This window comes from Actinia tenebrosa, unplaced genomic scaffold (assembly GCF_029948245.1).
Source record: "Actinia tenebrosa isolate PJP-AT-01 unplaced genomic scaffold, QUT_ActTen_1.0 PGA_scaffold4__44_contigs__length_22323623, whole genome shotgun sequence".
Taxonomy (NCBI): domain Eukaryota; kingdom Metazoa; phylum Cnidaria; class Anthozoa; order Actiniaria; family Actiniidae; genus Actinia; species Actinia tenebrosa.
The window spans coordinates 6,843,212-6,864,298 of NW_028292581.1; the positions used below are offsets into that span (position 1 = coordinate 6,843,212).

At 39.1% G+C, this 21,087-nt stretch overlaps 1 protein-coding gene across 1 annotated transcript in view; it reads right to left on the reverse strand.

The window, feature by feature from the left end:
* Nucleotides 1-21,087, reverse strand: part of LOC116288075 (uncharacterized) — a 160,771-nt gene that overhangs the window by 76,953 nt on the left and 62,731 nt on the right. The window contains 17 exon segments of the mRNA XM_089036454.1: nucleotides 88-966; nucleotides 1,079-1,957; nucleotides 2,067-2,951; nucleotides 3,071-3,943; nucleotides 4,026-4,910; nucleotides 5,049-5,921; nucleotides 6,050-6,934; nucleotides 7,096-7,971; nucleotides 8,086-8,739; nucleotides 8,742-8,969; nucleotides 9,477-10,358; nucleotides 10,608-14,003; nucleotides 14,378-15,274; nucleotides 15,539-16,417; nucleotides 16,903-17,157; nucleotides 18,861-19,490; nucleotides 19,615-20,490. Coding sequence (XP_088892580.1) covers nucleotides 88-966; nucleotides 1,079-1,957; nucleotides 2,067-2,951; nucleotides 3,071-3,943; nucleotides 4,026-4,910; nucleotides 5,049-5,921; nucleotides 6,050-6,934; nucleotides 7,096-7,971; nucleotides 8,086-8,739; nucleotides 8,742-8,969; nucleotides 9,477-10,358; nucleotides 10,608-14,003; nucleotides 14,378-15,274; nucleotides 15,539-16,417; nucleotides 16,903-17,157; nucleotides 18,861-19,490; nucleotides 19,615-20,490 — 15,732 coding nt within the window.

Here is a 21,087-nt window from a genome sequence, read left to right on the forward strand (position 1 = left end):
ATGATGTAACCACGCGAGCTTTACGGTCACGGACAACGACAGGGGTTGGTAATTCATTATAGCAATAAAACAAGTCATTATATGTACCTTCAACTTGGATACTGAATTCCCTACTTGCTGTTCCAAGCTCATTACTGGCTTCGCACTTATATTTCCCTGTGTCTTCGGGAGAAGCATTATTGAGGATGAAATAACAGCTGTCTCCACCACGTCGAATCGAGAATTTTTTGGAATCGTTAAGCTCTTTTTTGTCTTTAAACCACTGCACATCAGGTATTGGGTTGCCCCTCACCTTGAAGCGAAGATTAATGTCTTGATTTTCACGGGCAGAAATGGTTCTTTTCAGGTCTTCTTCGTCAAATTCAGGTGCAAACTGTCTTGCGTGTACATCAAGAGAAGCTCGAGCCATTACTTTTCCTGCTTCGTTAGAGGCAATACATTTATACGAGCCAGCATCATTATCTTTGACATCAGTAATCCTTAGAGAATACAGATCACCTGATCGTAACACCTTAAACCTATTCCGATCTGCTAGTTTGGTAGATCCACGAAACCATTCAACTACTGGTCTCGGATTTCCATCAAGTCTGATATCAAATCGAGCTTCCCCACCTTCGAAGGCCTGAACATCTTTTAAAGACTCGACGATTACGGGCTCTGAGCTTCTTTTAAGTACGACCATGTCAGCAGAGCTTGAAGCTGAGCCAAGATGATTCTTGATAACACATTTATATTTTCCATCGTCATCTAAAGAAGCCTCTTTAAAACGCAAAGATGCAACGATACCATCAAATATTGATGTAACACGATGATCTAGCTTCAATGGTTCATCATTCTTGAACCATTCAACAGTTGGTTCTGGCGTCCCGGACACTTTACAGGTGAGTCGATGTTGAACACCTTCCTTTGTTTCTGATGGTTTTAATTCACTAATAAACGATGGGGCTTCTGTAAGCAGCTTTGAAACTAAAATATAAAACATAATTTGTATAAGACTTACTTATAAGATATTTAAAAACAAACAAAACAAGCAATCAACAAATGGCAAAAATACTAATAATCAATCATGTGTTCGAACCTTTAACTTGGACATTAAATGTTTTAGTCGACTTTCCGGCCCTGTTTTTTGCTTCACACATGTAAGATCCTGCGTCTAGATCTGTAGCCTTGTAAATAACTAGACTGCACACGTTATCTCGCGAGCTCAAGTCAATTCGTCTAGTTGATGTTAACAGATCGCCATCTTTATACCACGTTATTTCAGGCCTTGGCTTTCCTTTTACCTTCAAGTCGACTTTAACTTCTTCGTTTTCTTTGACTGCTACTGACTCAACCTCTCCTACAAATTCAGGTGCGATCTGTTCCTCACTTACATTCAAGTCAGCACGTTGAGTGACTTTTCCTCCATCGTTAGTTGCTACAAATTTATAAGGCCCTGTGTCCTCCAGTCTGAGATCAGTGATTTTCAAAGAATATTGCTGTTCTTTATCTGATTCTCTAAGACGAAACCTTCCTCCGTCGAAAATTCTGTTCGCTCCTCGGTACCACTGAACCTCGGCTTTAGGAGAACTACCTATCTTCACGCTGAATTCTGCTTCTCCTTTTTCAAAGCCGTCAACATTGTTGAGTTTTTCTAAAACAACAGGCTTGAGAACCTTATTCTTTACAACCATGTCAGCACTGGATGAAACCGTGCCGTGGTCGTTAGTCACGATGCACTTGTATGTCCCAGAGTCTTTTGGGGATACTTCTAGAAAAGCCAATTTGGCCACGCGTCCATCGTAGCGTGATGTTACACGACCATCCACGGTCACAGGTTTATCATTTCTCATCCATTCGACGTTTGGTTTGGGAGTACCTGTTACTTTACAACTCAAATCGTATTGTTCACCTTCTGTTAATTCAACAGGTCGTAACTTGCTTACAAATGATGGGGCTTCTCCCTGCGGTCTTGCAGCTGCAAGAGGAAAAACTTTTATTAATATATAAAAACTTTTATTAATATATTTTTATTTATATATTCTTATTAATATATTTTTAAGAAAAACATACAACTGTCCACGTACCTTTAACTTTCACATCGAAGGTCTTAGTCGTAGTTCCAAGGTCATTCGTGCCAACACACTTGTAGGTTCCCGAGTCATCTGGAAGGGCTCTTCGAATATTTATATTGTAGTAATTTCCAACGGGTTTGAGTTCGATTCTGCTTGTTTCACGCAGATATTTACCATCTTTATACCACGAGACTTCAGGCTTTGGGTTTCCTCTTATCATTACCCTTTCGTTAAGTTCTTCACCCTCCTCCAATTCGATAACTTTTCTCGTGTCCTTGTCTCCAAACTCTGGAGCAAACTGCGTCTCTTTAACCTCGAGTTTCGCACGACAATCAATCTTTCCGACCTCGTTAGACGCAACGCATTTATAAATTCCTGAATCAGGTTTTTGAAGGTCTTTAATCTCAAGTGAATAGAGCTGGTTCTCTTTGGACTCGGTAATCTTATACCTCTCTCCATCTTCGATCTTTTCTGAGTCACGGTACCATTGGACGCTGGCAGTAGGATAACTCTTCAGTTTGATGTCAAATCGTGCTTCGGTATTTTCTAGCCCTTTGACATCTTTTGGCCTGCTGATTACCTCAGGCTCGAATTTTCTTTTCTCCACGACCATGTCAGCAGAGCTTGACACCAAACCAAGGTCATTGGTTACCACACATTTATAAGAACCCCTGTCACTTAGTGACACGTCTTTCAGTAACAAGGTTACAGTTTGTCCATCAAATCGTGGTTTTATGCGGAAATCAGACTTCAGTACTTGACCATCCTTGAACCACTGGATAGTAGGTTCAGGCTTTGCAGAGACTTTACATCCTATCTTGCAGTCGTCACCCTCGATAGCTTTAACAGGTGACAGGTCACTGGTAAAAAAAGGAGCTTGGCCTACCGGCTTATCAACTGAAATAACAAGAAATAAATAACCATGTTAGAACACTAAATTGTATGCCAAGTACCCCAGCAAGAAGATTATTAAAATTAAAGTCATTCAAATGTTTTATAAACGTAATTTAACATACCTTCAACCTCGATATTGAATGTTTTGAAGGAGGTTCCAAGCTTGTTCTTTGCTTCACATTTGTAAGTCCCGGAGTTATCTCGAGTCGTTTTAGGGATGTATAACTTATAATAATCACCATGTGTTGGGAATTCCATCTTTCTACTTTCAAATAATATATTTCCATCTTTGTACCAAGTCACCTCGGCTTTCGGTTTGGCATTGATCTTAAATCCTACGTTAATCGGCTCCCCTTCTTTGACATTTTGATTTTCAACTTCGTCTATAAATTCTGGAACAAACTGTTTCTCTTTGACTACTAGTTCGGCACGGTTGGAGCTTTTCCCTGCGTTATTAGACGCTACACATTTGTATGATCCAGCATCATCACGCTTGAGGTTCTTTAAAAACAGCGAATAAACTGGACCATCGGTTTGAGTTTCGTATTTTTCATCGTCAGTGAGCTTTTTGGTTCCATGGAACCATTCAACTTCAGGAGTAGGATAACCTGACAATTTTATGTCAAATCGAGCCTCTCCTTCCTCGAATGCCTCGACATTCTCCATCTTCTCTTGAGCCTCAGGCTTTATACTTTTTCTAGCTACACTGACGTCAGCAATACTTGAAACTGAACCGAAATCGTTTTTAACGACGCACTTGTATGTACCACGGTCATCTAGAGTCACATTAGACAGGACTAAGGTGCTGATCCTGCCATCAAACGACGGTTTTACACGCCAGTCAAGCTGTAACGGCTTGTCGTCTTTAAGCCATTCAATAGTTGGTTCTGGTTTTGCAGAGATTTTACAAACAAGTTTTGCATCTTCCCCTTCGGTAGTCTTAACAGGAAGCATATCGGTTGTAAATCTGGGAGCCTCACCTTTAGGTTTTGACACTGGAAATAAAATAACAAAACGTAGTTTATTATCTTATTCATTGTAAATTAATGAAAAAAAGAATGCCATTTTTTTAATTACCTTCTACGTCGACCTTGAATGTTCTGGACGCTGTACCTACTTCATTCTTCGCTTCGCATTTATAGTCCCCAGCGTCGCCGGGAGAGATTCTTGGAATATTAAAATTGTAGGTATCTTTATCCGAAGAAAGTATCAACTTTCTAGACTGCCGTATGCGATTGCCATCCTTAAACCAAGTCACCTCAGGTTTAGGCTTACCCGTGATTTTTAGATCAACATTAAACTCTTCCTTCTCTTTGACCAAAAATGGCGTCTTGAAACCAGGTCCTTCGAATTCAGGCTGGAATTTCTTTTCCTCTATAACAAGTTTCGACTGAACTTCTGTTTCGCCTGCTTCATTAGAAGCAATGCATTTATAAAATCCTGCATCATCGATAACAACATTTTTCAAGGTAAGAGTATATGTTTGATCTTTCTCTGATTTGGTGAAGTCAAACCGGTCATTGCTCTTAATCTCGTTCTTACGATGGTACCATCGTACCCTAGGGAGAGGGTACCCTGATATTTTCACTTCAAAACAAGCGTTTTCGCCTTCAGTTACATTTACGTCCTTCATTTTTCCTACTACCTCTGGTAACCTGCTTCTCTTTTGAACAACAACGTCCGCACTACTTGAAACGGAGCCAAAATCATTCTTCAAAACACACTTGTACGTCCCGGAATCACCGAGGTTGAGCTTAGTAAATGCTAAGGTACTCTTTTCACCATCAAAGCTTGATTTTACCCGGTTGTCCAGTGGAATCTCTTTCCCATTCTTCAGCCACGTAATCGTTGGTTCAGGAACTCCTGACACCTTACAGGTGAGTTTGTACCAGTCGTCTTCCACTGCTACACCAGGACTTAATTCACTTATGAAAGATGGGGCTTTGCCTTTTGGTTTAACGGCTGATGTGAAACAAATAAAGTAAATGTTAGATTTTTCTGAACAAGTATTGGTATATTTTTTCAAATACATTTACATTGTGCCTGTGGCTAACATTACATCTATGCAAGTACGATATTGAAGAGAAGCTTCTTCCTTACCTTGGACTTGGACATCAAATGTCATGAACGACGTCCCCAGCTTGTTTTTAGCTTCACATTTATAGGTCCCTGAGTCCTCTTGGTTGGCTTTTGCAATGTAAAAGTTACAAGAATCCCCACGAGTCGTAAGCATAAGGTGTTTGGTTTCAAACAACCGTTTTCCATCTTTGTACCAAGTCACTTCAGCACTGGGTTTAGCTTTAATCTTAAATCCTACGTCAACGTGATCTCCTTCGTTTACTGTTTGGTTATCAACGTCGTCGAATTCGGGAACAAACAGCTTCTCCTTGACTTTTAACTCGGCACGATTAGCACTCTTCCCTGCGTCATTAGACGCTACGCATTTATACGAACCCGCGTCTTCACGTTTGAGGTTCTTTACCAACAACGAATAGACTTTATCATCAGTTTGAGTGATTTTGTACTTTTCACTGTCAGTGAGCTTTTTGGTTCCATGGAACCATTCAACTTCAGGAGTAGGATAACCTGACAATTTTATGTCAAATCGAGCCTCTCCTTCCTCGAATGCTTCGACATTCTCCATCTTCTCTTGAGCCTCAGGCTTTATACTTTTTCTAGCTACACTGACGTCAGCACTATTTGTAACTGAGCCGAAATCGTTTTTAACGAGGCACTTGTATTTACCACAATCATCTAGAGTCACATTAGAGAGGACTAATGTACTTGCCCTTCCATCATAAAACGGCTTTACACGTTTGTCGGGTTTCAATGGCTTGTCGTCTTTAAACCATTCGACAGCAGGTTCTGGTACTCCAGAAACTTTGCAAACAAGTTTAATTTCTTCGCCAACGGTTGCCTTAACAGGACGGAGTTCACTTGTAAATGTTGGAGATTCTCCTTTTGGTTTTGGCACTGAAGAAAGTTAAAAGAGAAACTATTACATATCTTTACTATATCTGTTATTCTTTTTTGGATTAATATTAATTTATAAATTGATTATCACTTATACATTCAACCTTTATGTGGCGTAATACACTTACCTTCCACTTCTAAATCAAATGTTCTAGACGCTGTTCCAGCATCATTCTTCGCCTCGCATTTATAGGTCCCTGCATCCTCCGGGCTAACCTTTGGAATGTTGAGATTGTAAGAATCTTTATCTGAAGAAAGCTTTAAGTTTCTCGATTCACGTAACCGAATGCCATCTTTAAACCACGTCACTTCAGGTTTTGGTTTACCCTTGATTTTCATTTCAACACTTAATCTTTCATTTTCCTTGAGGTCAAATGGCGCATTAAATTCTGGCCCATCAAACTCTGGTTTCACCTTTTTCTCCGTAACCGAAAGTTTTGCTTGCACCGGTGTACCACCAGCCTCATTAGACGCAACGCATTTGTAAAGACCAGCGTCGTCGGCCTTTACGTCCTTGATTTGCAAAGTGTAAGTCTGATCGTCCTCTGATTTTGAGATTGCGAACCTTCCTTCAGTTTTGAGTTTGTTCTTCCCTCGATACCACTGTACCTCGGGTGTTGGATAACCCATTACTTTGACTTCAAAGTGAGCATTATCGCCCTCTATCAATTCAGCGTCTTTCATTTTCACAATTATCTCTGGCTTCTTGCTTTTCCTTTTCACAGCCACTTCTGCACTGCCTACAGCTGAGCCTAAATCATTTTTCACAACACACTGATACTTCCCAGTATCGTCAAGTGCCAATTTCTTAAATATCAAGGACGTTACTTGACCATCAAAGCTAGATTTCACACGATTATCTACTGGAATCTCTACATCGTTCTTCAACCATGTGACTGTTGGTTCAGGCACTCCTGACACCTTGCAGGTGAGTTTGTACCTTTCGTCCTCTACTGCTTCACCGGGACTCAACTCACTTATAAAGGTAGGTGCTTCGCCTACTGGTTTCTCAGCTTAATATAAAACAGAAAATCAAGAATCAGCGGATCGTAAAGAATCATCTACATCGTAAATGTCTTCGCGATAAAGATAAAGCGTTTAGAAAGGAAGAAAAACACGGTAAAAATGAGGGGTCCTATTTTGACGAACATTACAACCATTTTTTTTCCATTACCTTCAACTTGGACATTAAAAGTCTTGAACGTTGAACCAAGTTGGTTTTTGGCTTCGCATTTGTATGTACCAGAATCATCAGGTCTTGCCTTTGCAATATAAATATTGCAAGAATCCCCACGAGTTGAGAGCATAAGCTTTTTGGTTTCAAATAGTGGAACACCATCTTTGTACCAAGTTACTTCGGCTTTTGGTTTAGCTTTGATTTTGAATCCTACGTCAATCTGATTCCCTTCTTTTAGTATCTGATTATCAACCTCGCCTACAAATTCTGGAACAAACTGCTTTTCCTTTACGGTCAATTCAGCACGCATGATGGTTTTCCCTGCGTCATTAGAAGCTACGCATTTGTATGACCCTGCATCTTCACGCTTGAGGTTCTTTACCAACAACGAATAGACTTTATCATCAGTTTGAGTTATTTTATGTTTTTCGTTGTCAATAATCTTTTTGGTTCCTTGGAACCATTCAACTTCAGGAGTAGGATAACCTGACAATTTTATATCAAATCGAGCCTCTCCTTCCTCGAATGCCTCGACATTCTCCATCTTCTCTTGGGCCTCAGGCTTTATACTTTTCCTGGCTACGCTCACATCCGCACTACTAGTAACCGATCCGAAATCGTTTTTAGCAACGCACTTATAAGTTCCAATATCATCCAAAGATACATTAGACAGTACCAGTCTGCTGACACGTCCATCATAGGTTGGTATCACATGCCTTTCAGCTTTTAATTGCTCATTGTTTCTGAACCATTCTACAGTTGGTTGAGGTTTTCCGGCTACCTTACAGACAAGTTGCATTTCCTCTCCTTCGATAGCTTTAACAGGTAACATCTCACTTGTGAAAGATGGAGCTTCTCCTTTTGGTTTAGGAACTGAATGAGAATACAAAGCAAATTCATTAGAAATAAGATCAAAATGTACGGTAAACAAATTGACGCAAATCACGACATCAAGAGGTTTCATGGAGTGCATAAAAAGTTTCTTACCTTCCACTTCTACCTTGAATGTTCTAGAATCTGTACCAGAATCGTTCTTTGCCTCACATTTATATGTCCCGGCGTCCTCTGTGGTTACATTCGGAATGGCAAGACTGCAAGTATCTTTGTCTGAGGAAAGCTTAAATTTTCTCGATTCACGTAAACGAATTCCATCTTTGTACCATGTTACTTCCGGTTTTGGTTTACCCTTGATCTTCAGATTAATACTCAATTCCTCATTTTCTTTAACTACCAGTGGTGCCTTCAATTCATCTCCTTCAAACTCTGGTTTCACCTTTTTCTCCTTGACCGAAAGTTTCGCTTTCACTGACGTGTCACCAGCATCATTAGAAGCAACGCATTTGTAAACATCAGCATCGTCGGCATTAACATCCTTGATATTCAATGTGTATGTTTGATCGTCATCCGATTTTGAGATTGCAAACCTTCCATCACTTTTTATTTTGTTCTTCCCGCGATACCACTGTATATCAGGAGTTGGATAACCAGTTAACTTGACTTCAAAGTGAGCATCACCGCCCTCAGTTAATTCAGCATCTTTCATTTTCACAATTATCTCGGGCTTCTTACTTTTCTTTTCCACAACAACTTCAGCAGTACTTTTGGCAGAGCCTAAATCATTTTTGACTTCGCATTTGTATTTCCAGTATCATCGGTAGACAAATCCTTAATCGTTAGGGAGCCAACTTGACCATCAAAGCTCGATTTCACCCGTCTATCTAATTTGATTTCCTTGTCGTCCTTAAACCATGTAATTGTGGGTTCTGGTTTACTGGTAACGTTAAACGAAAGTTTAAGTTCTTCACCTTCCTTTGCCACAGTTCGAGCTAATTCACTTGTAAAAGAAGGTTTCTTTCCTTTAGGTTTAGGAACTGCAAATAAAGTGACAAAAAAAAAAGCAATTTAAAATTAGGTTAGCTGGCATCCAAGTATTGGCAAATTATCGTGTAATCTATTATTATTATCATTTTTTTGAAAATCATGATTATGAAAAAGTTATCTCAATATTATTATTATCATTATTATTATTATTATCATTATTATTATTATTATTATTATTTATCATTTAACAAACTTTAGCAGGAAGTGATGCTGAGGGTTTGTTAAAACACCTAACATGTATGCATATTGCTGGCCAAAAAAAAACAAAAAAACATCTACATCATTGGGTTCGGCAATGTCTTGAGAAAGTTTACGACTCCTATTATAATAATGATAATAATAAATACTATATTTAAAGAGGATATACACTTAATAGTGTAAATACAGTAACAAACTTGTGGTCCTATTGGTTGTTGTTGGAAGCTATTGCGCGAAGTTTGAAATGTTGCAAACTTATTCGTAAAAAGTCTATGACTTTCGAGTATTCTGATTCTTACCTTCAACTTTAAGGTCGAACGTTCTGGACAAAGTCCCAGCCACATTCTTAGCTTCACATTTGTATGTCCCTGAGTCAGTAGGTTTAGCATTTTTGATTTTCAGTTTGCATTCATCACCAACGGTTCTCAGTACAAGGTTTGCAGCAGACGTCAAGGGTTTATCATCTTTGTACCAAATTATTTCTGGCTTTGGTTTTCCTTTTATCTTCACGTTCATGTTAGCTTCGTCTCCTTCTTCGACAACCATTGGCTCTGTCAGCTGCTTCCCTTCAAATTCTGGAGCTATTGGTTTTTCTTTTACATCCAAATTTGCTTGCTCTACCGTTTTTCCTGCTTCATTCAATGCAACACATTTATACAACCCGGCATCGTCTGCTGTTACCTTCTCAATAATTAGAGAATACTTTTGATCTTTATCTGACTTGATAACTTTGAATCTTCCACCATCAGTAATCTTGTCCTTTCCATGATACCAAACCAAATCTGGGTTCGGTTCGGCCTTCATTTTAACATCAAATCGTGCATTTTCACCTTCAACAGCCTTTGTATTCGTCATCTTTTCTATCACCTCGGGTTTGAAGCTCTTTTTGGCGACAACGACGTTTGCAGAGGTAGATGTAGAACCAGAATCGTTGCTAATGACACATTTATACTCTCCTGTATCGTTTGGTGTAGTTTGCTTAACCGTTAGCTTGCTAACATGTCCGTCGACACTGGTTTCAATGCGATTATCAGTTTTCAATGGTTTGTTGTCTTTCAGCCAAGTAATGTCTGTGACAGGTATATCGCCTACTTTGCAAGTCAATGAAAAATCTTTTCCTTCTTCAGCCTCCACGGGTTTTAATTTCTCTGTAATCACTGGTGGTTCTTTTGGTTTTGGAACTACGAGAGAAACGAATATATTATTTAAATATCCCATGATGTTTATTAAGTCTATCATCATGTTACGAAAACGCAATTTATTACCGAATAACATGTTATCACTAGCACCTATAAACTAAAGTTTTTAACTCTGACTCAGCAGTGAAAACGCCTAAAAGAACGATTTTCCTGGTATAGTAATGGAATGCAAATTAAGTTACTAAAGTTACTAAGTGACTAGAGTGAACAATATGTTTCTATTTGCATTACCTTCAATGTTGACTTTAAAAGTCTTGAATGATGTTCCAAGCTCATTGGTAGCTTTACATTTGTATGTTCCTGAATCTTCTGGGGTAGCTGCCTTAATTACTACAGTATATGTACTGTCAACTGCTTTTAGTTGAATGTTGCGGGTGTTGCGCAATTGTTCTTCGTTTTTCAGCCAAGTAACTTGCGGCTTAGGCTCACCCTTAATTGTTGTAGTCAGTATGACATCTTGTCCCTTCTCAACGACGATGGATTCGATTTCTTTTTCATCTTCTTCAAAAATCGGTGCCATTTTAGGTTTCTTGATTATTGGCTTTGGCTGTAGAGGAATAGTTTCAGGCTTTGGGGCCCCAACTTTTTCCGAAGGCTTCGCAACTTTGAATTCTACTTTTTCCTTTTGCTCAGTATCGATCGTTGTCACATCTTTCTTTTCAGTTAAAGAGGGTTTTGGTATCGGTGCTTCTTCTTTCGGTAGAGCAGAAACTTTAAATTCTACCTTTTCCATTACCTTAGGTTCCGTCTGAATAATTTCTGTTTTGCTCGCCTTTATCTTCTCAGTCACGAGCGGCTTTGGCTTTTGTGATGGTTCTTTTGGCATAGGAACGACTTTGAATTCAACTTCTTCCTTCACCTTAGGTTCCGTTTTGACGGTGGTCAATTCTGTTTTCTCGGTCAAAGTTGGTTTTGGCTTATGTGCTTCTTCTTTTGGCAGATGCGCAACTTTAAATTCTACTTCTTCCAATCCCTTGGGTTTCGTCTTCAAACTTTCGAATGTGCTCACCTCAATTTTTTCGGTAACAGTAGGTTTTGGCTTTGGTGGTTCTTCTTTTGGCAGATGCCCAACCTTGAATTCTACTTCTTCCATTCCCTTGGGTTTCGTCTTTGTTTCGAATGTGCTCACCTCAACCTTTTCGGTAACAGTGGGTTTGGGCTTTGGTGGTTCTTCTTTTGGAAGATGCCCAACCTTGAATTCTACTTCTTCCATTCCCTTGGGTTTCGTCTCTGTTTCGAATGTGCTCACCTCAATCTTTTCGGTAACAGTAGGTTTTGGCTTAGGTGCTTCTTCTTTTGGCAGATGCCCAACCATGAATTCTACTTCTTCCATTCCCTTGGGTTTCGTCTCTGTTTCGAGTGTGCTCACCTCAATCTTTTCGGTAACAGTAGGTTTTGGCTTAGGTGGTTCTTCTTTTGGCAGATGCCCAACCATGAATTCTACTTCTTCCATTCCCTTGGGTTTCGTCTTTGTTTCGAATGTGCTCATCTCAACCTTCTCGGTAACAGTAGGTTTTGGCTTAGGTGATTCTTCTTTTGGAAGATGTGTAACCTTAAATTTTACTTCTTCCATTCCCTTGGGTTTCGTCTCTGTTTCGAATGTGCTCACCTCAATCTTTTCGGTAACAGTAGGTATTGGCTTTGGTGACTCTTCTTTTGGCAGATGCCCAACCTTGAATTCTACTTCTTCCATTCCTTTGGGTTTCGTCTTTGTTTCGAATGTGCTCACCTCAATCTTTTCGGTAACAGTAGGTTTTGGCTTTGGTGGTTCTTCTTTTGGCAGATGCCCAACCTTGAATTCTACTTCTTCCATTCCCTTGGGTTTCGTCTTTGTTTCGAATGTGCTCACCTCAATCTTTTCGGTAACAGTAGGTTTTGGCTTAGGTGCTTCTTCTTTTGGCAGATGCCCAACCATGAATTCTACTTCTTCCATTCCCTTGGGTTTCGTCTCTGTTTCGAGTGTGCTCACCTCAATCTTTTCGGTAACAGTAGGTTTTGGCTTAGGTGCTTCTTCTTTTGGCAGATGCCCAACCATGAATTCTACTTCTTCCATTCCTTTGGGTTTCGTCTTTGTTTCGAATGTGCTCACCTCAATCTTTTCGGTAACAGTAGGTTTTGGCTTTGGTGGTTCTTCTTTTGGCAGATGCCCAACCTTGAATTCTACTTCTTCCATTCCCTTGGGTTTCGTCTTTGTTTCGAATGTGCTCACCTCAATCTTTTCGGTAACAGTAGGTTTTGGCTTAGGTGCTTCTTCTTTTGGCAGATGCCCAACCTTGAATTCTACTTCTTCCATTCCCTTGGGTTTCGTCTTTGTTTCGAATGTGCTCACCTCAATCTTTTCGGTAACAGTAGGTTTTGGCATTGGTGCTTCTTCTTTTGGCAGATGCCCAACCTTGAATTCTACTTCTTCCAATCCCTTGGGTTTCGTCTTTGTTTCGAATGTGCTCACCTCAACCTTTTCGGTAACAGTAGGTTTTGGCTTTGGTGACTCTTCTTTCGGCAGATGCCCAACCTTGAATTCTACTTCTTCCAATCCCTTGGGTTTCGTCTTTGTTTCGAATGTGCTCATCGTAACGTTTTCAGTAACAGTAGGTTTTGGCTTAGGTGCTTCTTCTTTCGGCAGTGTAGGAACTTTAAATTTTACATCTTCCATTACCTTTGGTTTCGTCTTCACAGTTTCGAATGTGGTCACTTCAACCTTATCGGCAACAGTTGGTTTCGGCTTCGATGGTTCTTTTGGTGGACTGGCAACTCTAAATTCCACTTTTTCCATGATTTTTGGTTGAGTTTCGGTAGTAGTCGACTCTATTTTTTCAGTTATAATCGGTTTTGGCTTCGCTGGTTCCGCCTTTGATTGAGGAATAACTTTGAATTCAACTTCGTCCATTGCCTTAGCTTTTGTTGTTATAGTCTCTGTAGAGGTAACTCTCACTTCAGGTTTAGGAGCTTCGACTTTCATCATAGTACTTAAGGTCCTTTCTTGATCTAGTTTAGCAGAAATAGGCACTGTCATTTCTTCAAACTGTGATGAAATTTCTGGTTCTTTTACAACAAGCTTGGACTGAAGTGTCTTTTTCCCGGCCTCATTAGAAGTCACACACTTGTAGATACCTGAATCGCTTTGAGTTATACCAGTAATTATCAGAGTGAAGATACCATCTTTTTCAATCATTTTGAACCTTCCTCCGTCGGTGATTTTGACATTATTTTTGAACCATTCAACAGTAGGTTTCGGATAACCATCTAATTGCAAATCAAACCTAGCATCACCACCTAGAATCCCCTCTGCTTGTTTAAACTCTCCGATTACCTCTGGTTTCACAATCTTTTCCTTGATTACCACAGTAGTCATCGTCGAAGCTTCTCCTAGTTTGTTTTTAGCTACGCATAGATATGTTCCCTGGTCCTGTGGAGTGGGCTTTCGAATTGTCAACGTAGAAAATTTGCCATCGTAGTCTATCGTTATTCGATTGCTAGTCTTAATGGGAACGCCTTCTTTAAACCACTTAATCGTAGGGCGTGGTTTGACAGAAACTTCGCAAACAAGTTTAATATCTTCGCCATCTAGTGTTTCGACGCGTTCGGATTTTGTTTTAATAGTCGGTGGTTCGCCTTTCGGTTCTTCAGCTAAATTGAGAGACAAAAGACGGAATTAGATGCGTATTAAATTTACCAAATGAATGATTTTTCATAAATCCCATTTAGGAAAAGGAGGGTTGAGCGAGAGAATATCATTATGAAGTCACTAGCCATATATTATATATTTTACGGTAATTTTCTTAAACATGCGAACTCTGTGTCTCCGAGTTGCACGCTGAAATTTGGTTTTTCGCTGCAGCCAGTCAAAAACCGATATGAAAAGTACTGGATAGGTTTGATTGACGGCATCGTAAAACCAAATTTCAGCGTGCAGCTCGCACACACAGAGTTCGCATGTTTATGAAAATCGCAGTAATAACAATACTGAACAACAAGATGGTGGATCAAGATGAAGTCCTTACCTTTCACAGTGACGTTGAATGGTTTGCATATCGATGTACCAAGATCAGTCTTTGCTTCACAAGTGTAAATTCCAGTGTCTTCAGCTGAGACTGATTTTATAATCAGAATGTATGTATCTCTACGTCTTTGAAAGAACAAGTTGCTTGTTTCAAATATGCGTTTTCCATCCTTGTACCAATTGACTTCGGGGTTACCTTCGATTGTAAAGCTAAGAGTCGTTTGCTGACCGGTAGAACAGGCGACTGGTGCAATATCTTCAGCATTGAACTTGAATTCCTTTTCCAAGATTTCGACCTTCTTCTCCTTAACTCCCAAATAAGATCGTAGAGTAGTTTTTCCCGCTTCATTGGAAGCAATACAAGTGTACGTTCCCGAGTCTTTTCGGGTTAGATCACTGATAATCAATGAATACTGATTGTCCTTCTCTACCTGGGTTATTTTGTAACGCCCACCATCTTTTATTTGTTGCTCACCCCGACACCATTCTACGACAGGTCGGGGATCCCCAGTGAAGCGTATATCGAACCTTGCTTTTTCACCTTCAACTGCCTCAGTGTCCATAATCCGTCCAATCAATTCAGGTCTTATGCAACGTTTCTTGACTATCAATTTGGTCTTACTCTGAGCTGAACCAAACTCATTTCGTACATCACATATGTAAATGCCTTCATCATCAAGTCTGGTTTTATCTATTTCTAACGTGCTGAACTGACCGTCATAATCATCGAAAAACCGATCATCGTCATCAATAGGTTTACCATTTTTGAGCCACACCACTGTAGGACGAGGTTCCACAGAGACTTTACAAACAAGCTTAATGCTTTCTCCCTTTGTTACCGTGACGGGACCTATTTCAGTTGTTGGCAAAACAGGTGCTGCACCACGATGCTCGGCAGCTGAGAGTTAAAAAGAGCGCTTTGTGTTAAAAGCGATAGGCAAAATTAAAGATGGAAAAAGGGAAAAGTGAAATGAAATGTGTAGTAAAATGTTGGAAAATCGAGAAAGCAAATAGACTTTTCCAGAAAGAGGAGAAGGGAGAAAACCAGATTTAAAAAAACAAAACAAAGGTACAACTAAATAAGAAGAAATGAAACGTAAACAAGCCTTTGTGAAGTAGAATTTTCGAGCGTGGCTATATAACACAATAATAACCGTCATACCTTCAACTTTAATATCAAAAGTCCTGAACGATATTCCATGTTTATTTCTTGCTTCGCACTTATAAGTACCAGAATGATCCATGGAGGCTTTGTTGATAACAAGGAAGTAAGAATCACCACGTGACTGGATGCTTAGTCCTTCAAATCCATACAAGGCTTTGCCATCCTTATACCACGTCACTAAGGGTAGTGGATAACCTCGAATGGACATTACTAAATTTATCTCATCACCCTCGCGAAAAACAAGAGTTTCTTGAACGTCCCTTTGGTCAAAGGCTGGTGAGATTTGTTTTTCAAGAACTTGTAGAATCGCCTGAGAAAATGCTTTTCCAGCACTGTTGGTTGCAATACACTGGTAGGTACCATGATCTTCCTCAATTACATTCGATATTGTTAAGACATAACGGCCTTCACCTGCGTCCGACATTTTGTACCTTCCACCGTCCCAAAGTTTGTTCAGACCATGATACCATTCAATTTTAGGCTTCTCGTAACCTGTAATGTTCACCTCAAATTTGGCTTCGTCTCCCTTGGTTATTACTAAGTTATTAAGCCATTTGGTTACATGTGGTTTGATGGTTTTTCTTTGGATGTCTAGATTAGCACTGCTTTTTGTTGAGCCATACTTGTTGCTCACCGTACATTTGTATGTGCCTTGGTCTTCAAGAGTGGACTTTTTGATAACGAGTGTACAGAGGCCATCATGAAAATGTAGTTTTGCACGGCGGTCTGATACGATCTTTATCTCATCCTTAAACCAGTCAATGACTAAATCAGGAGAGCCTGCTACTCTGCATGCTAATTTGATATCGTTACCCTCAGTGATAGCACGAGGCTTCAGCGGCTTGATAAAAGAAGGAGGATCTTCGCGTTCTGCAGCTGTGGATAAAATTAGGACAGCAGTTTTGGGGATATCTGGCAAAATTCTTTGTCTTGGTAAAATGGGAAAAATATTCCAAGAACAAAAAATTTTTTTTCAAGGCAAGCCTTCAGTAATGGTCACCGAGAAAATCACTAATTAGCCTTTTCCAGTCTCCCTCCACCGGAGTTCGGTTGGGTACTAACTTAAGAAGGTCTCTTTTTTTTCGTGGCAGCAATATAACCAAAAAGCGGTCAGGAATCGTTTTAGCTAAACTGTGGCTTTTGTAATGTTACAAAACAACTATATTTTGATTATGACAAGAAAAAGAAAAAAACGATGCAAAATCAAAAAGCTGAGGTGAGACGGGTCATTTGTAAAAACAAGACAGAAAAGCCATTTCTAGAAGTTATTTCCAGATCGAGACCGATTATCCAGATTATATCATTTTGAAACATATTTGTAATGGGATAAGGCGCAAAGAAAAAAGATCTTATATCCATACCTGCGACTTTGATAACAAATTCGCTAATAGTTGTTCCAAGTTTAGTGGTGGACTCGCATCGATAATGACCAGCATCACGAAGAGAGGCCTCCAGAAGGGTGAGGTAGTAACGCCTGCCTTCAGACCATAGTTTGCGCGTATCAGATGCAAATACCGGGGCACCATATTGAAACCATTTAACAGAGTCTGGGACATATTTGCCCTGGACTTTGATGCTCATGTCTACCTCTTGTCCCTCCTGAACAACGATTGGTTCTTTGATATGAAAATCAAATAAATAAGTTTAAAAATATGTTGACAAAAAAAAACAAACAACAAGTCATTGTTCTATATAATTTGAAGATATACCGTGAGGAAACTGGAATGAGGTTGTCTTCAACGGCGTGTCTAGAAAAATCTGACATATGTGAAAATGCTTGCGCCATCGATGTCTGCTGGATGAAATGATAAAACGCAAGTCGCAGGAATCAAAAGATTTTGTGCCATGGAGCTCTACCAAGTATGAAATGACCGAATGTTGATGCCAAACACAATTCCTGATGCATTAATAAAAGATGGAGAGTGCGTGGACTTGGGCGAAGAATTGATGTTTTGGATAGGCAAACTGAATTCCAATGATAAAAGATGGAAAGTGCGCTAACTCGGACGAAGAATTGATGTTCTGGATAATGGGAAAATGAGCTAGTTCCAGTAATAAAAGATGGAAAGTGCGCTGATAGACAAAATGAGTTCCAATGATAAAAGATGAAAAGTGCGCTGACTCGGACGAAGAATGTTCTGGACAGGCAAAATGAGTTCCAACAGTGCCATGAAACGCCATGAATTTGAAAAAAATACCGTGACGAAACTTGAATGTAGTGCAATGATCAATCGTAAAACGTAAAGAGCAACTTGTCATAGTATCAAAAACAGGAAGCTGATGATGAACTAAGGAACGGCGGCGATCATGGAATGATTATACGTTCAATATTTATGACTCCTATCTCCAAATAAAATCCACTTGCTATCATATTTTTCAAATTGCTATCATATTTTTCTAAATTACAGCATAACAATGTGTGTCAGCTTTTAACACAACTAGAGTATTCCAAAAATAATTGTTAATAAATAATTATTCATTTTATTGCATTTTTATCATCCAATTATTAAAAAAACCTATCAAAAATAAAGACATATAAAAAATGAATAAATATAGAAAAATAAATTAAGAAAAGAATAAATAAATTTAGAAGAAATGATACAATTTTACACATCTTGTGCTAAACTACTAAAAGGGATTACAATATACAGGTACTGCATTTGCTACCAAATCTATTCGATACGTCCCTAAACTAGTATCTAACGGCTGCTTATTATGAATATTATTAAATAATAAATAATAGTAAATATTCTTTATTCCTGGAAATAAATATTGGCATGTATTGCAAGGAATGGATGATTGATTGTCAATAAATAATGATACGAACAAAAGTAAAATTCATGACATAAGGCTTCTTACCTCTGAAGATGATCCCTTTGTACGAAGATGCTTTGTGGTTATCGTTCCAATATGATCGAGGTTTAGTACAAGCTTAGTATTTATATGCACAACAATGACATGACCACCGACAAACATGATACGTCTACTAACATCACGTCAGTAACCATAATAAATGTACCAATAATAAGTGACAATGTTACATATCAACCACCATCACCACAAGTACAAGACAAATGAAAGTACGAATAAACAAGTACGACAATTAAATAAATAAATAGAGTAGTCGCGCTAAAAATAGGAGCCAAATATGTTATTTAAAATCCGCATGAAAAATTTGTGGCATAAATTAGCCTATTTTTGAGATCCTATAAAACTTGTTTTGTTTTAGTAAGTATAAACTCGAATACACTAAAGAAAAAGGCGACTACTCTTGTAAACCAAAAAAAAAAAACTAATGAAAGAGTATATAATCACGCACCTTCTTCCACAGGTGTTACTTGTTTTACAACCTCCACTTTCATCACATTCAGTTCAGCCTCAGTTGTTACTTCCCCGACGTCGTTGAAGACAACACAATGATAGACGCCAGCATCTTCAGGTTGAACTTCGTCGATGGTCAGCTGAAATACACCATTTACTTCCTCCTCTGTAATCACGAATCGTCCTTTGTCTTCTATGACTTTGTCTCCCTTCAGCCATTCGGCTTCTGGTTTTGGTGTTCCTGTTGCTACAACTTTGAACGTTGCCTTCTCGCCAATATCCACTTTTACGTCCTTGATTTGTTCCTTGATGGTTGGTGTTTCTCCTTTTTCGTTCACGAGCACCTCGGCAGAGGTGAAGACCGAACCGAGATCATTCGTAGCAACGCATCTGTACTCTCCTTCGTCGTCCAGCGTTGATTCTTTGATCTTCAGGGTGCTGGTCTTGCCATCGTAATCAGATTTTAGTCGTTTATCAGGTTTGACCGGTGCGCCATCTTTAAACCACTCGACATTAGGTTGGGGATTTCCAGAGATCTTACACACTAGGTTTACTTCGCTTCCTTCGGTGACTGTCATAGGTTTAAGACTAGTTTCAAGTGATGGAGCTTCTCCTTTCGGCTTCGTTTCTAAAATAAAAGGTAGGTTTTAATCCTTTCTTTCAAAACATATTTTACATTGTACTACTATAGTTAATATTCCAATATTTAGGAAAGACATATGTATAACAAATAATTCATGATAGAAAAATACCTTGGAATTTAACTTCAAACGTTCTAGATGCTTTGCCAAGTTTATTCGTTGCCTCGCACTTGTACGTTCCCGCATCTTCAGGCTTTGCGCTTAAGATGACGATGTAGTAAGAGTCGCCACGTGATCTGATGTCCATTCTTGTCGAATCTCGCAGGGGTTTGCCATCTTTGTACCATTTCACGTCTGGTTTTGGATTTCCTTTTATCTTTACATTGAGGTTTACTTCATCTCTTGGGTTCACCAGCAGAGGGCCTTGTTCATCTCCCTCGAATTCAGGAGCGAACGGCTTCTCTTTAACATTAACCTCACATCGGCATGTTGACTTTCCAGCATCGTTTGAAACAACGCACTTGTATGATCCAGCATCATCGACATTTACGTCTACGATGACAAGAGTAAAGTTGTCATTCTTTTCATCTTCTATTAGCGTGTACCTTTTTTCGTCGGTGATCTTCGTGGTTCCACGGTACCACTCGACTACAGGTCTTGGAAAGCCCTTGACTTGCACTTCCAATCGTACCTCGTCACCTACGAAAGCATTGACAGGCTTAAGTTTTACCTTAAACTCAGGTCTAACCAGTTCGTTTATCTTTAAAGTAGCAGTTGAAGACTTTGTGCCAGCATCATTACGAACGACGATCTTGTATTCTCCTTTGTCATCTGGGCGAGTCTGTTTGATTGTTAGAGAGGCTACGCCATCTTTGATTTCTGTCTTGACACGCCGATTCTCATGGACTTTAGCGTCGTTCTTGAACCATTCTACGACTTGTGAAGGAGTGTCAGATATTCTACACTCTAGCCTGGCTGTCTCGCCCTCAACCACTTCAGTTGGTTTCAGAGACTCCAATATTTCAGGAGTCACCTCCATCGGCATCTCTGTTGTAATAAAAAAAAAACAATATGTAAGGTACGGTTTATTCCAATAAAAGTTTTTAACTATAAACCAGTTCCACAAAAAAATTATGTACGCATATCAGTCATAATAATTCACACACGCTTTCAACAAGATTTCATTTAAATTCAAGCCAATTTAAACCACTTTAAACATTCAAATAGAGATCAAATAAACCGCCTTAAAACAGACATTATTTGAAAACCTTAATGATAAATAATTTTAAAGTAACTAAAAATGAAATTTTTTTACCGATTTTCACAAACACATGAATTTGATACCATTCTTAGAAATCCTTCTGACCCTCGGTCAACTTCAATAATAAATATAAGTAAACAGGTTTCATTAAATTTCATTTCATTAAATTTCAAAAATCTGTTTCTATTCGTATGTCGACAAAAAACGTCGTTATAGAACGAATACAATTAGTGTTTCTAAATATAAAAGCACATTCTTTTTTCCGTTTTAAGCTAACGACTAACGAAATCCTAACGACAGATCCCCAACACAAACAAAAACTAGACTAGCCCTTTCTTTGGCCGTACAATGTTTCTAACAGGCAAAAAATCTGTTGAACTAAA